Here is a 16,162-nt window from a genome sequence, read left to right as displayed (position 1 = left end):
GAACTCTTATCACATATCAGCTATTGCTGATGCAGCCTGTTCATTAACTACAAATTATATCCATCAATGAGGAGAGAAGCTCATACATGATCATCGCTCCTTGAACTGATCAGTTGAACCTCCATAATTCTTAGTAGCTTAATAGATTTTTTAGCACTGATTTACAATGCTGAACATTTTACACACAATGATATGAAAAAACGGTTTGTGTGAGTTATGCAACACCCATGTTTGGAACACACCTCCATACATAGGCCTGAAAAAATGGAATTTTTAAACAGTAAGGACTGAGGGGCATTGTAGATGATACATCAATTGTACTATCCAGGTTTATACTTGGAGCCAGCATTCTACCACCCGTACACACAGACACACACGGACCCACTGGAATGCATCCTAAACATTTTATCCTCAAGAGGCCTGGTGTCAGGGGTTGGCGGGGGCGGGCAGCTGCAAAGGGCCCAGAGACCCAGAAGCACCCATCCCTGTCCTTGAACCAGCTGCAGCTGCTGCCTGCCATCCTCCTCCTCACCCACCCACCCAGCCCTGCTGGCAAAACAAAATGCCACGGCCAACTCTGCAGGCCCCTGCAGGCCCCCATTTTAAAAGGAAAAAAAGCCTTACCAGTCTGCCCTCGGGTCTGGTGCTGCTGCTGCTGAATGCCAGGTCGGCCCAAAATAAGACCTCCCTCATCCATGATTTGATTGTGGATGAGGGGGCTGACCTGGCATGTATTACTGAGACCTGGGTGGGGGAACGGGGAGGGGTCACCCTCTCCCAGCTGTGCCCTCCTGGGTACTCGGTGCAGCACCAACACCGACTTGAGGGTCGGGGAGGGGGGGTTGCCGTGGTCTATAGGAATTCAATCTCCCTCTCCAGGCTTCCTGCTCATTCGAGTGCAGATCTTGAGTGTTTGTACCTTGTGTTGGGTACCCGGGACAGATTAGGGATTCTGTTGGTGTACCGCCCACCCTGCTGCCCATCAGACTCCCTGCCTGAGCTGACGGAGGTGGTCTCGGACTTGGTGTTGAAGACCCCCAGGATGATGGTCCTGGGGGATCTCAACTTCCATGCTGAGGCTGCTGTATCCAAGGTGGCTCAGGACTTCATGGCCGCCATGACAACCATGGGGCTGTCCCAACATGTCATCGGCCCAACGCATATAAAAGGACACACGCTTGATCTGGTTCTCTCGACTGGGCAGGAGGATGGTGATCTGAAAGTGGAGGAATTAACATCTGTCCCTTTGTCATGGTCAGATCACTTCCTGATGAGGTTTAGACTCCTGGCAGCCTTCCCCCACTGCAAGGGTGGGGGACCTATTAAAATGGTCCGCCCCCGGAGATTAATGTATTCTGATGGATTCCAGAGGGCTCTGGGGGATTTTCCTGCTGTTATGTCTGGTGCTCCTGTCGAAGCCCAGGTCGCTCTGTGGAATACAGAAATAACTCGGGCAGTTGACACGATCACACCCAAGCGCCCTCTCCCTCTGAGCAGAGCCCGGCCATCTCCTTGCTATACACCTGAGCTGAGGGCAATGAAGCAAGAGGGGAGACGGCTAGAACGCAGGTGGAGGAAAACTCATGCTGAGTCTGACCGAACACAGGTAAGAGCCCACTATCAAGCCTACTCTGTGGCGGTGAGGGTGGTAAAGAGACAGTTCTTTTCCACCAGCATTGCATCTTCTCAGTGTTGTCCAGCAGAGATTTTCCGAGTGGTTCGCGGCCTGTTACATTCTGGGCCAGGGAGAGTGACGCTGGAACCCTTGGTAGCACACTGTGACAAGTTTGCACGGCACTTTGAAGATAAAGTTGCTCAGATTCGTCATGAATTGGACACCACCATTAATGCAGTTCCATTGGTAGAGGCGTTCAGAGCACCGTCTGGTCCAGTTTTATTGTATGAGTGAGGCGGTGGCTGTTCTGAATCAGTGCCTGGGCATGGTAATGGACTGGATGAGGGCCAATAAACTGAAATTCAATCCGGACAAGATGGAGGCACTGTTAGTGGGTGGTTCATCTGCCCGGCTAGGTGATATTCAACCTGTTCTGGAGGGGGTTGTGCTCCCCCTAAAGGATCAGGTTCGTAGTTTGGGGGTGCTCTTGGATCCAGAACTGTCCCTTGAGGCACAGGTGAACTCAGTGGCACGGAGCACTTTTTATCAGCTTAGGCTGGTATACCAACTACGCCCTTATCTGGACAGAGATAGCCTAGCTACAGTGATCCATGCTCTGATAACTTCTTGTCTGGATTATTGCAATGCGTTTTACGTGGGGCTGCCTTTGAAAACGGTCCAGAAACTTCAGCTGGTCCAAAATAGGGCAGCAAGATTGTTAACAGGGACTGGCCTGCAAGCTTATATTACGTCAGTACTTTTCCAGCTGCACTGGCTGCCAGTCCATTTCCGGGCCCGATCCAAAGTGCTGGTATTAACATTTAAAGCCCTTTATGGCTTGGGGCCAGGTTATCTGAAGGAGCACCTCCTCCCATATGTGCCTGCCCGGACCTTAAGATCATCGTCAGCGGCCCTTCCCCATGAGCCAAAGGAAGTGAGGCGGGTGGCTACTAGGAGGAGGGCTTTTTCTGCTGTGGCACCCCAGCTCTGGATTGAGCTCCCTAGTGAGGTTCGCCTGGCACCTACATTGTATTCCTTTCGGCGCCAGGTGAAGACCTTTTTATTTTCCCAGGCATTTTAGCATTTTAGCTTTCTAGACTTTTAGCTTTGCTGTTTTAAATCTGTATTTTAAACTCCTGCACTGCTGCTAGGTTTTATTGTGGTTGTATTGTTATATTGTGGTTTTAATGTTCTATATGTTTTAAATTGTTTTATTGTGTGCTGTTTGGTTTTAATTTTTGTGAACCACCCAGAGACCTTCAGCTATTGGGCGGTATAGAAATGAAATGAATAAATAAATAAATAAATAAATAAATAAAACAAAATACTTATGTTTGAAGTAGCAGTGAGGGGCTTCAGCAGCAGGTGGTGGTGGGAGAGCAGCGTGGGCTCACTGGTAGCACTATGCCAAGGGCCCACTGGCGTCTGGCACCAGCCCTGATCCTCACAACCACCCTATGAGGTAGGTTAGGCTGAGAGTGTGTGTGACCAGCCCAGAGTCACCTAGTGAGTGTCATGACTGAGTGCAAATCTGAAGCTGGAGCTCCCACTTCTGGCCTGACATTCTAACCACTACACCACGGTGCCTCAGTTTACACAGGTAGGCCACAATTGGATGGGCTGTACAGATAGCCATGGACAACAAAGGCAGGACCAGTGAACTAGCTCCACATGAAGGGCCGGATCAGATGTTTCAGGTATCATCTAAATTGCCTAGTTTTTTCCAGAGAACTACAGAGGCGAGGAAAAAATCAACCACAAATCTCAAACCTTTACAAGAATTTCAAGTGCAAGGAATCCATGAACATGTTAAAAGATCAGTTCGTCCTTAGGGAGGCTGGCCCAGGTTGGAGAACAGGGGAGCTATTAGACCTTTGAACAGGTCCAAGGGCACATTTGTTCAGAAGACCATGTTGTCACAATCCCCCGGCACATAACGTCTGTCAAAGAACAGGGCACACGCAGAGAATACAGGCTGTGAGATTTCAGTGGTTCTGCTGCTCCCACACCACAGAACACATAACTGCTCTGTGACACATGACTGCTAGTGCCAAATATCAGAGTGTTACACCCCCTCCTGCTACTAACTCCTCGAGAGGAGAATTTCTACAACCAGCTCCTCTGATCACTACTTATAATCTTGCTCCTATTTATCAGATAGATTTATTCTGCTGATTAATTCCTCTACAAATGCACAAAGAAGAAAAGGCATGATTGGGGCTATTCATGATTGCAGCTAGTCTTTTTGCACCACGGTTACTTGGTTGTAAATATGTGTAACCCCTCTCTAGCCCCACATCACTGGGAAGTCACCTGTCTCACCCCCCAGAGAGAAGAAAACTATGACAAAACCTATGTTTGAGTAATTGACAGAATGATGGCCTACAACTCCCATCAGCCCTAGCCAGCATAGCCAAGGATGATGTGAGTTGTAGGCCAAAATATCTGGAGGGCCACAAGTTGTCCAGCCCTGCCCTAAACTATGATGTAAGCAGCCTGGTCAGTGGTAGCAGAGGTTGTCCCAGCATTGTCCCCACCAATACCTGTTTGTTTCCTTTCTTCCTTTACCCTTTCAGGAGACTGATTAGGAAAAACAATAGATAGATTTATTACAAGATGAACAGGGCAGAACTAGAGATATATACATACATAGGTATACAGATATAAAGCTGCTGTGTGTGTGTGTGTGTGTGTGTGTGTGTGTGCACGAGGGCGCGCGTCTGTGTAATTTCCTGTTTAAGGATCTTGTCTCACATAAAGAGTCAAAGAGACAGTCCCAGGTCATGTAGCAAGATGGGGTCACAAAGGCAGGTGAGGTAACCCCTACATTTGCATTATCCTCTGTGATGTGCTAGTTTTTAAAAGTCTTGCCTCCATTCATTATACCCTTTCTGCCCAACGAAAGGGTATAATTTTCAATCCTGCCCAAAGTTTCCATTTTGAGGTGATTATTTTATTTTAGCAGACCCCACAATTTTCCAGTTGGTGCTTATTTTAGCATAGGGTTACTTCTGAATCTGACACAGAATAAGCTAGCCCCAGTCTTGCAAATGCCTTGAGAAATGAACTTTTGGAACTAAGGCAGTACAATTCTTTATTTATTTAGACTTTTTTTTATCACTCCAGCACTCAAAAAGTGCTCAAGATGATGTAGAGCAAACACACACACACTCACACACACACACAATTTAAAATACATCTGTTCCTGAAGGGATTTGTATTGGATAGGGTGCTATTTATTTCTTTTATTGTTGAGTTTTTAATTGTATTTTTAATTCTCTTGTTTTTTATGATTGTTTTAATTTAGTTTTTGTTTTAATCTTGGTTTTATTATTGTTAGCCACCCCAAGCACCATAAAACAAATAAATAAAAATGCAAACACCTAAAACATATTTTTAAACCAGGATTTAGTGATAAAGGAAAATGCTTTTTAAAAATCGGGGGGGGGGGTAGTGCTGTGCTGAAAATTTCCCCCACATTTTTGTCAACCATTCTCATTCAATTTAAAAGAAAAGAAATTACTTTTGAAAAGAAATTCAAAGAAGAACATTTCAGTGAAATTCTCAGGGGTTGGGTTCAGGTTTCTTGTGCTTACCTTACTTATGAGGTGGCCGAGGAGTGTGCACAAGTGTTCTGTCTTTAATTGTACATTCCTCTCTCTGGCAACCTGTAGCATCCTTGGCTTCCCACCCTTCAATTAAAGCCCAGAGAAAGGCATCATGAAGTAATTCTTCCCATAGCGCTTTTTCAGATCAAGAACCGCAGGCAGCCTGGGAGGCTGCACAGCAATGGAGAAATGTGTAACAGAAAGATGCAAACACACACAGCACAGTCAGGGCTAGCCGCAGACATTCTGCTGCTTGAGGAGAACAACAAGATGGCACCCCCTCCTATTCAATGTACCAAGAGCCAACTGGACTGTCAGTTGAATCTTTCTTTAACACTGACAATGGCATATCATCCTCCACTACACCTGAAGACAGCAGATTAGTTTAGGGGGCGTAGGTGGCATACAGCTCTCTCCTCCAACTCCTTGCTGCCACTTTCCAGCATTTGCTGCCCACAGCAACCACTTCACTGGGCCTAATGATAGGGGTGGCCCTGCTCACAGTGGTTAGGTAAGCTCAAAAACACCACTATTTATTTATTTGTTTGTTTAAATTTATTAATCGCCCATCTGGCTGGTCACCCAGCCACTCTGGGCGATGTGCAACAATAAAAACAGTTTATACAATAAAATTCAACATTAAAAACATCACATTTCTAAAATTACCCTAGCCCACCCCAATAATATATAATATTATTTATAATATAAATTATAAAACACCCTGAAAACGAGGCAAAACAACAGAAGCCTCTTTCATGGGAGATGAAACCTTTCAGGAAATTGGAGGATAAATTTAAGTATAGCACTAGCTCCACCTCTTCCTTGGAGCTAGATACAACACTGCCCCCCTCACACCTACATTGTGGAGGATGCAAAATGGGGGCTAGCCTGAGAGCACAGATCCTTAGGAAAAAAGAGAGAAGCTGTGCCACAACTCCTGCCAAAGGTGAGCCCCACCTGCGAGACAGTGCTGAGAATTTCTCCTCCCCCTGGAGAAATTCAGTGAAATTGTCCCTCCAATTTCTCTGCACACAAATAGGGTGGCGAATTTTGAGAGGCCATTTGTGCACAGCTCTAGTCCCCCCCCCCCCCGCTTTGTGGCTATTCCCTAGAAGTTTTCTTTCTTTTTTAGCCTGAAATGCAATGTAAACTCTGCTTTCCTTAAATAAATTCTTTTTGCTTTTTAAAATTATTATCCTCTGCCTTTGGGCCTGTTAACACTCTGTTCACTCACAGCTGCTCTGGAAAATATGGTACTAAAATTTCAGCTGCTCCTAAGTATTTCAGTTCGTAGATTTATTAGCTCCCCTTCAGCATAAATCTCCCAGGGTAGTATGCACGCACAAAAAAATCCTAACATCAGTCAGAGCAATAGAAGCAGCCACCATTCCCAGACCATAAAATCCAACAGAAGCCATAAAAACACAGCTAAAACCAGCTACGCAACATGCCGGAATGGCTGCGCAACTTTTTTTCTGTAAGGTCTTCTCTTGGTGCTGAAAAGACATCAGAGTTGGCACCAGGCAAGCGTCTCTGGGGAGGACATTCTAAATGCAGGGCACATGACCAAGCAGAGGCTCTCCAGTCACTAGCAGCGCCCAGGTTCTCTGTGGGTGCCACTAATTTTGACTTCCTCTTTTGGTTTTCAGAGGTCTAAAGGAACTATCCAAAGTGCTGACGCCTGTCCCCAAAATGTATCCAGCACCTTGATCGCTCCTTTAGAGTTCTGGCTGGTTCTGACTGAATGCCAGAGCAGATTCGCTGCCCCACTAAAACAGGAGCCACCGGCCTCCAATGCCATTTGGTGAGCAATCTGGCCTGGAGGGGGAGCAGAGTGCTAGGTGGGCTCCATGGCATGCCTCTGTGGTCACCACACTGGGGACGCTAGGAACAAAGTCTGTAGAAATTCGAGCTCACATTTTTCTTCACTGTAAACAAGCTTACTTGCTGACATTAGCCGGTAGGGTTCCTAGCAGAAGAGCGAAGGCGGCTGCTTTTCCTGCTGCCAAGGGTGAGTACGTTCTCAGCACTTTGGCTCAGTTGTATTGCCGTTCTTCCCAATGAGGCTGCTGTTCAGTATCTGGAAAACAAAAAGAGGAAGTCAAAATCAGCAGCACCCACAGAGGTCCTGGATGCAGAATTATCCTGGCATCTAAACACTGCAGGCTTGAGCACATGTGATGTAAGTAAAGAAAAATGCACTTCAGTCGTTGTCTCAGAGCTGCTTTTTGTATTATGTTTTTCTAAAGCTGCTGCTGAATTCAAGCATCTGAAAATGCCTACAAACATAATGTGGAAATGACAGCATTCTAAGCTATTTTGGACAGAAGATCCATGACCTGCAGAGCTCTGGAATCTCGCCATTCACAGGTCTTCACTTGAAGATAGTTGCTATGCCAGTGTCACCATTTTCACATTTCAATATAGGGCAGTGAGTGTCAAGAGTGCTGGAGGATTTAAGTAAGAACTTTGAAATGTGGATGATGGAGAGGAGTCTGTAATGAACATCCTACTGCAAAGTGAATGAATTTAAATTACAGAGAGGAGCAAGAGAGGGCAGTCCATCGAGTTACTCCAGCTACCGGATTGCAATTAAAACAGTTCAGGCAACAAATCATATTGTATTATTGTATGCAGATGATATAGTAAGCACAGGCACTGATGTAGACTTTTCTTTCAAAACCCTGTAATGAATTTGGGAGCATTTCTGGGTACAAAGTGGAGTGAAAGAACACACAGGTTGAAGACAGATTTCATATAAAAAGGAGCTCACTGCTGGTCACACACCTTTCTCCCATCTCTGCAGCTGAAGTGACAGATGTGCATTCCAGCAAATCAAATGCTAGCTTAGCTGTCAGTCTTTCTTCTCTCTCCAGTTTTCAGGCAAGGTGTCTGTGTTCTCTGTGTTCTGCCTCTGTCGTAGTGAGGGGTGAGCATCATTGACAGCTGGTGAGGCCTGGGTTACAGGGCTCCATTATGTATTGGGTCTTCACAGGGTTTGGGACAAATCAAACCATGGAGAGCTCCAAGTGACACCGAGGCTGGAAGCCAGAGAACCGTGTCTGGATCTTGTGCCAACAAGCAGCAGATCATGACAATGCCTTAACTGGGGGTTGGCTGCATTTAGGTTGGTTAGCCCTGCCTCCACACTAGGGATGGTGCGGGTGCCTGATTCTGTCCAAGAATCCAGCCAACCCCCCCTGCTCACACCCCCAAGCTGCACTCACTGAGCCCCTGCCCCTGCTTGCCCCCTGCTTGCGCTCACCGAGCTGCCCATACTCACCCGGGTGGTGGCGCTGAGCTCTGCAGTTGCCATTTTTCAAAAATACAATTATGAAAAAGTGCATATTTGTATATATGCAAAATAGGGCCATGAATAGCCCAAACAGGTAAGATTACAGGCATTTGCTTGCCTGTAATCTTGCATATATGGGTTATTCACGGCCCCATTTCGCATATACATGAATGTGCGCATTTTCACAAATGTGCATATTCGCATATATGCAAAATGGGGCTGTGAACAGCCCATGTATGCAAGATTACAGGCAACCAAATGTCTGTAATCTTGTGTATATGGGTGGTTCATGGCCCCATTTTGGGTATACAGAAATATGCACATTTTTGCAATCGCCATTTTATTTTTCAAAAAAATGGCAATCGCAGAGCTTGATGAGGCTGCTTGGGTGAGTGTGGGCAACTTGGCAAGCAGTGGGGTGCTTGAGCACGGGTCCATGCAAGCGGGGGCAAGGGCTGGGCATGTGCCTGGAGAACCATCCGTACTCCACACTGACTAAAGCATTTATCTTAAAGGGGACTGATTTGTTTTAGCAGCCTCAGTCTGCAACAACCCTGGGCTGGCTGTGGCATGCTGGTGCCTCATGGATGGAGTCCTAAGAGTCCAAGGATGGCAATACAAACTCCTCTAGATGCAGGGAGGCAGGTCCCTGGAGTTGTGCTGGAGAACTGGGTCTGGAGGAGGTGGAAGCCTCATGATTCCTTTCTGTAACCAAGTCATTTCCCTGAACAGTTAAGAAGTCGGGATCCTCTGAGGTTTAGGGTTTGGGGTCCTAGTCCAGGACAGTCTGCGATTTATGGTAAATTTTTAACCTTAGCTACTTTTATGTGTTTATTCACCACCTTCTCCATTTTTAAATGAAACTTGGATTGTGGGGAAAGCTTCTTGATAACATCACAGTGTATGTGCTGATCAGAGCACTGCACAGCTGGCTTCTTCTTCAAATGTGCAATTTACCTGACCAAAAATAAATAAGACAAAAGATATACTTTTCAGATATCAGTTAATAAACATGCATTTGATCCTACTGAGGATTATGTATTTCTTCTTTAAGCCAGGGCTTAATTGCTCCATGTGTCAATTTGGATTAATCACACATCAGTAAATCCATAAAAATTGACATGTTGGGTTCGTCAGTGGTCCATCTAGTCCAGCATTGTTTCCAATGGCAGACAGCCAAATGCCTTTGGAAACTCACAAGTAGGCCATGAAGGTATATTTCATTGGTACCACTAAAGGTATGTTATCAGCACTAATGCAAACAATCATCGAGAGCCAGTGTGGTGTAGTGGTTAAAGTGTTGGACGGGAATTCAGGAGATCTGGTTTCTAGTCTTCACTTGGCTTTGAAGCTCACAGGGTGACTTTGGGCCAGGCACTGACTCTCAGCCTAACCTACCTCACAGGGTTGTTGTAAGGGTAAAACGAAGAGGAGAAGGCCCATGTACGCCCCTTGGGTTTCTTGTAAGAGGAAAAAAGGAGGGATATAAATGTAACAATAAATAAATTAAAATAAATCAATAGGGCCAGTTCCATAAGGTCATATATATCATTACACAAAAGTCTTTCTATACTTTGCCAGATATCCTAAAAATGTTTATTTTAGGCTATACCAAAACTTCTGTATGAAGACCCAAAAAGAAAACTTCCAAGCAGCCAATGGATTCTACCTATATTTTTGTCTGTAAAATTGGGGGGGGGGCATTAACTGTACTACCCTCTCTCAATAACTAGATTTAAATTCAATGTATTTTTGTTTGTCTTTGTCTATGTGGAAAAGAAGGTACCAGAGTTTATTTACCCAAAGTTGTCAGTGTCCAAAATGTTCCAGGGGCTCTGAAATTACTGCACTGAGTCATGTCCACAGGAGCAAGTGAAGATGTGGAGTTCATATGGTGATAACAATCTTACTGCAAAATTTCAGGGGGAGAAAAGGCAAAACAACTTAAGGTTTTGCTCACATTACTTCAGGCTAATCTAACTTCGATCTTAGTCACCTCATGTAAATTCATCTCTAATCTTCATTGGGCTTTACCTTGTAATAATGCAAATCCCACCCTTTGATGGTGTCCCGCTTCACATCTTTCATTTCCAAACATTTATATAGCACTCCTAAGTATGCAAAATGATTTATAAACCTTATCTCATTCTCCACACAGTGACAGAAGCAAAATGTTGTTGAAGTCAGCTTATGGGTCTGTATTTTTAAAATATGTAAATTTTGCCTTTTTTTAAAAGAAGAAGAAAAGATCAGCCACTGTTTAAATCTAAGATTAGAAAATGTTTCAAAATCATTGTATTGCCTTATCTGACAACATTGCAGACCCCTGATAAGCATAAGCCCTGGCAGCCTGGGGCATGTCGGAAACGATGGCTGTTCCTACTGTTAAAAAAAGATTAGGAGTAAAACAACATGGTGTTCAAGAGCCCTGGTACACACTTCGATAAGTTTCCCTTGAGAATCAAATATCTACCTATATCGTTGTGGGGATGGAAGAGATAGATGTCCAGGAAAAGAGACGTATTGCCATAGTTGTGGGGAAGGGCTGTAGCCCAGTGGTAGATTCCATGCTTTGCATGCAGAAAGTCCTGGGTTCAATCCCTGACATCTCCAGGTAGGGCTACAAAAGAATCCTGCCTGAAACCCAACGACAGCTGTCAGTGTATGCACTATTGGGTTAGATAGACCAATGGTCTCACTCCGTATAAAGCAGCTTCCTATGTTTCTGACTGAAAAGAATAAGGAATGCAGTGGGCCCTGAGGCAGGATTCCCTATATTTAAAACATCCCCCAACAGATGCCAGACCCCCATGGAGGTTGGTGGCTGGATTGTCAGTGGGGCGGTGAATCCACTCCAGGTTTCAGTCAGAACTCTAAGGAAGCTATCCAAGGTGCTCTGCACCTTGGATGGCTCCTCTAGAGTTCTGACAGGTTCTGACTGAAACCCAGAGTGAATTCACCACCCCACTGACATCAGAGCCACCAGCCTCCACTGCAGACCACCATTCCTCTTTGAACACTGCTAGGAAAAGAGAATACATAACCACCACAGCAGTATTCCATCATGAAACTGCTTTTATAATTAGCCATTTCCCCTCATGTTAAAAGTAAATCTGGCTTCATTTATTTATATTAAAATGTCTAGACCACCCATCATTCTAATGGATTCTAAGCCAGTGTACAATAATTAAAGTACAATATAATAAAAACAACATTCTTTCATCCTTCCTATAACATAAAATTGAAGACAGAGGCAATAACACTAATTTAAAATACCTGGTGCCAAAAAATATTGTAATATCAATGCTGATTGAAGTCCTTTGGGAGGGTGTCCAAAAGTCAGGGGACCACCACAGAAAAGGTAATCTCCTTTGTACAGATATCACAAATTCCACCAACTGACGGTACTTAGAAAAGGGCCTCATCAGAAGATCTTAATATACACAGCCAAGGTGTCAGGAGAAGAGGCGCTCCTTCAGGTATTTGGGTCCCAAGCGGTTTAGGGTTTTAAAGGTAAGCACCAGCATCTTCCTATAATTTAAACCTCTTGCTTCTTGGGCTACCTTCAGTAGACAAAGTGCACAGTTGTTCCCTTTTTTTTCTTCTTCCTAACTTCCTTTTAGAAAATTGAAAATGGTCTTTCCCTTATGTTTCACCAGCGTTTTATTAGGATATGGAGCTAGGTTTTTACAAAACGACAACACACACAGCTACTAGCGTCCAAAGAATTTACAACTGGGTTTCCCTTGCCCATTAAAGCAATGACATTATCTTTCTGCAAGCAGGACAAGCTTATACTTTCTCTTAATAAAAAAAAAAGTGCCCTGATCAGATCCACTGAGGAAAACTCTGGAGGGAGAGTACAGCTTTATAACCAGTCTAACGTTTGGACTGGAAAGTAATCTCATCAGACAAGCTATGTCAAACACCCAATAAAGAGATGCTAGGGTTGCACATGGATTTTAACGTAATGGACAGTCCATCTAGGATGGTCGGGTGCAAAGTTGGACAGCGCTCCTGCACCTTAAAAAGATGTATATAACAGGGCATTCCAGCAGGTGTCCTCTTCTACCTGGCCACCCTAGATCCATTCTACATTCACTTTCAAGCAGGAAGTTGAATCTAATCCAGAGTACAAAGATACTTCAAGCAGAGGAGTAGATGCCTCCAAGAGCTGAAGGATATGCTCTGTAAAAATAAAACCCTGATCATCTGGCATTCTGAATGATGTCCATATGTGTTGGCATATGAACAGTATACCTTCAGTATACCTTCAGGAACTTAGCTCATTTGTCTGTAGCCACTTTGATCAACTGATCAAGATCAACTGGCATCTGATCAGAAACAGATCTCCTTAGGAGATGCTTCTTCAAGCATTTGGCTAAGCATACTGGGAACTAGGAAACCCTGTGCATTGTTGCACTCATTGGTCACCTGCTTTGGCGCTGTACCTCTTAAGAATCAGATATTGGTTCACACTCATCTCCTGAAATCAAGAGAACGCTGCCTGTGCTCTGACTGGAAATAAGAATGCAGATTGTAATGCCAAAAAAAAAAAAAAAAAAATCTGGCCAGTTCTCTCCCCCACCTCCCAGACTCTTCTCAGGTTCCATCTGCCATGGTGAGGAATTCTGTGTGGCAGGCTTCAAAGTCGCCTACTCCTTGAAGATAGTTGTCATCTTACATAAAAAGCACCTGCTTTTGCCTTCTTTCTCATCCAACACTCAGAAGTGCTTTCTCTCATCACATGGTAGGTTGGTTTTCCATAGTCCATGGTGTGTGGGTGTGTGTGGGGGGGAGTTTTTGTGCTGTGGTCCCCCAGCTGTGGAATGAGCTCCCTAGAGAGGTTCGCCTGGCACCTACGTTGCACTCCTTCCTGCGCCAGGTGAAGACCTTTTCATTTTCCCAGCATTTTAGCATTCTAGTCTTTTAACTTTGCTGTTTTAAATCTGTTACTGTATTTTAAATCTCTCCATTGCTGCTAGGTTTTATTCTGGTAGTATTTTTATACTGTAGTTTTAAGCTTTTACATTTTATATTGTTTTTATACTGTACTTTGTGGTTGTAATTTTTGCGAACCGCCCAGAGAGTTTTGGCTATTGGGAGGTATAGAAATGTAACAAATCAATCAATAAATAAGTCCATGGTAGGGTTTTGGAGGGGTGTCTGTGGACAAGATGCCTTCAGGGCCCCCCCCTCTCAGAGTAGCCCCACCTCCTCTTCCTCACTCTTGCTGCTGCCCATTTGTGTGTCCCTCCGGAGTGAATCTGCACCGGGACAAACCAGGCAGAGGTTGCTGCTGCTGCCTCTTGCACTTGTCACTGCTCACTCAATTGGATAGTAAATGGGCTGTAACAGCTAGAGGGAGAAATAGCAGGCCCAGAGGGCTCTGGGAATTGGCAGTACTGGCACTTGCTGGGCCGTGCCAGGTGCTCAACAGCGCTGAACCCTGATGCTAGTCCTGCCACCATCACCCACACAAGAGACACACAGGGCTGTGCGGAACTTTAGGGAGGAGGTCACTTGGGAAGGTCTAGCAGCCACTTCCTGTCTGATGGTCATTCTCCAGACTTGAGGCTGGTTTTTCTATGTACACATATAAAATGTTGCTCTGGATATCAGGCATCGCTATTTCATGTCAATGGGTCAGTGGTGGGTCTTTTCATTCGCCCTTAGAGAAGCATACTTCCATTTTATCTGCATATTTGGAGACACTCTTACTTATCATATTTACATGGCCACCCACCAACACATGCTATATTGTTTTTTTTTTCTGAATACCTGTACAGTTTCAAAAGCTATGACTAAATAGTCGGCCCGATATTATCTTAACACCTCTGTTGTTTCATGCTACCCACTTCCCAGAATGGTGGGGTATTCCAGGAACAGCTGGGTCAGTTTCCTTGTGAGGAAAGAGCATTTGCAGAATTACATTAAGCCGAGATGAACAGGCAAGAACAAGCAGCACCAGTCTTTCAAGTAAACCCAGTCTCCCCAAAGCAACAGTATACACAGTTACGGCTCTCCCAAGGTTGCTTTTCGCCATCTAGCTGCAAAACTCAGAACTGTCTTGTGTTTACTGACTAGGCTAAAAACTGCCCTTTATTTTTATTCTCCCCTCCCTTTCTTGGCATACACTGCCCAAGCCAAACACTCATCAGCTTCTCCCCGGGCAGGTAGCCGTGACTTACATTTTCTGCGGGCTTGGATTACCCATTAATTACCACTCATTGGCTGAATCTACATAGGAGTTTTTGAGGTGATTCTGTTTAAATACAGATTTTCATGAAATTGGCGCCGGGGGTGGGGGGGCTGTCTCCATGACTACGGAAGGAGAAGCCAATGGTGGCTTACCCGGATTTTTCAAGAAGCCAGCTTTGGTCCATGCAGAGCTCCACAGTGCACCGCACCATTCTAAGTCCCTTCACAGGAGCATACTTCCAGGTGGGTTGGGGGATTGGAGTGAACGTCACCAGACTGGCAGCGGCTGATCAACCAATGCAAGAGCATTCCCCCTCCTTCCTACAGCTGACAAAGCTGTGAATGATCAAAGCTTTGAAGCTTCACATTTATTACTCCAAAGCAAACATTAAAGAAACACAGGTGCAGCTTTCTTTCTCCCTTGAAGCTCCAGATGCTGCAAACAGTCAAAGCTTTGCATTAACTACTCCCTTACAGCTGAGAAAGCAGCTTTGACATAGTGCTTTACAGCCTTTTGGAGAGTTAACCCTCTGAATACTTGAAGCACCGTGGCTTCAACCAGCCCCCTTTCTAATCCCCTTTCTCCTTTCTGCTGAAGGTCCTGATGATGCAAAGGATCGAAGCTGCAAATTAATTACTTCCAAAAAGCAAGGAAGCAAACATCAAAGACATGCAGCTTCGACATTAAGGCTCCTAAATACATTATTTCAATGCATGGAAATCTTGGTAACTTCTGGAGTGTGCATTTCGGGAACAAGCCTAATTGACCATAATGGGAGTTACATACATATATATGTATGACATACATATGTTTGTGCTGGAAAAGACAGGGATGGGAAACCAGCCCCCTTTCTAACCTGATGCAGTGCAGGGTCAAAGGTGCAAATTAGTTACTTCCAAATGGCAATAAACCAGACAACAGAGAATCGCAGCTTCGAGTTTGCGCTTTACAGCCTTTAGGGAGTCAGAGCTTTAAAATGTGCTATTTCGATTGAGGGGGATCTCGGTAAATTCTGAAGTGCGCATTCAGGGGACAAGCCTCATTGACCACAATGGGAGTTACTTCTGAGTTGACACTAATTGGTCTGTGCTGGGAAACACAGGGACAGGAAACACCCCTTGACCAGGGTCATGGTGAAAGCACACCCCTGGGCACAGCTTGCATACCCAAGGTCAATGCGGGGGTTGGGGCACACAACAACTATACAGTGGAGAACCCAACTTAAGGAAAATAATCAGACTTCAAGTAGTCTCAGGAAATCTGGTTTTTCCGTGAAAAGCTCCAAGGTGGCTGCAGGATTGTCATGAGCACCAAACAACCTCGAAACGGAGCCAGCTCTCAGCAAATCAGCCGTGGAGACACCTGCTGGGTTAGCTCCTCTGGGGCAAATGGTAGCCAGTAATACAGCATATACATTTTTAAAAAACCCACTTGTATGGGGC

At 45.0% G+C, this 16,162-nt stretch overlaps 1 protein-coding gene across 3 annotated transcripts in view; it reads right to left on the bottom strand.

Annotated features, from left to right (window-relative positions):
• ARG1 (arginase 1) overlaps window positions 1-15,042 on the bottom strand; it is a 37,520-nt gene extending 22,478 nt beyond the window's left edge. Inside the window, exons 1-4 of one of the 3 annotated variants that reach the window (XM_084827532.1) lie at window positions 14,873-14,934; window positions 10,319-10,427; window positions 7,168-7,303; window positions 5,212-5,307 (exon numbers count right to left, since the gene is read on the bottom strand). In XM_084827532.1, coding sequence (XP_084683658.1) covers window positions 5,212-5,292 — 81 coding nt within the window. In that variant the 5' untranslated portion in view covers window positions 5,293-5,307; window positions 7,168-7,303; window positions 10,319-10,427; window positions 14,873-14,934. Of the gene's footprint in view, window positions 1-5,211; window positions 5,308-7,167; window positions 7,304-10,318; window positions 10,428-14,872 lie in introns of all 3 variants that reach the window. The other 2 variants (XM_084827531.1, XM_084827534.1) reach the window with 2 other exon arrangements.
• Window positions 15,043-16,162: the final 1,120 nt, after the last annotated feature.

The sequence above is a fragment of the Heloderma suspectum genome, chromosome 1, assembly GCF_057233095.1.
Source record: "Heloderma suspectum isolate Gila_16-S chromosome 1, 16-S_ref, whole genome shotgun sequence".
Classification (NCBI taxonomy): domain Eukaryota; kingdom Metazoa; phylum Chordata; class Lepidosauria; order Squamata; family Helodermatidae; genus Heloderma; species Heloderma suspectum.
This window is presented reverse-complemented; position numbering and strand designations above follow the sequence as displayed.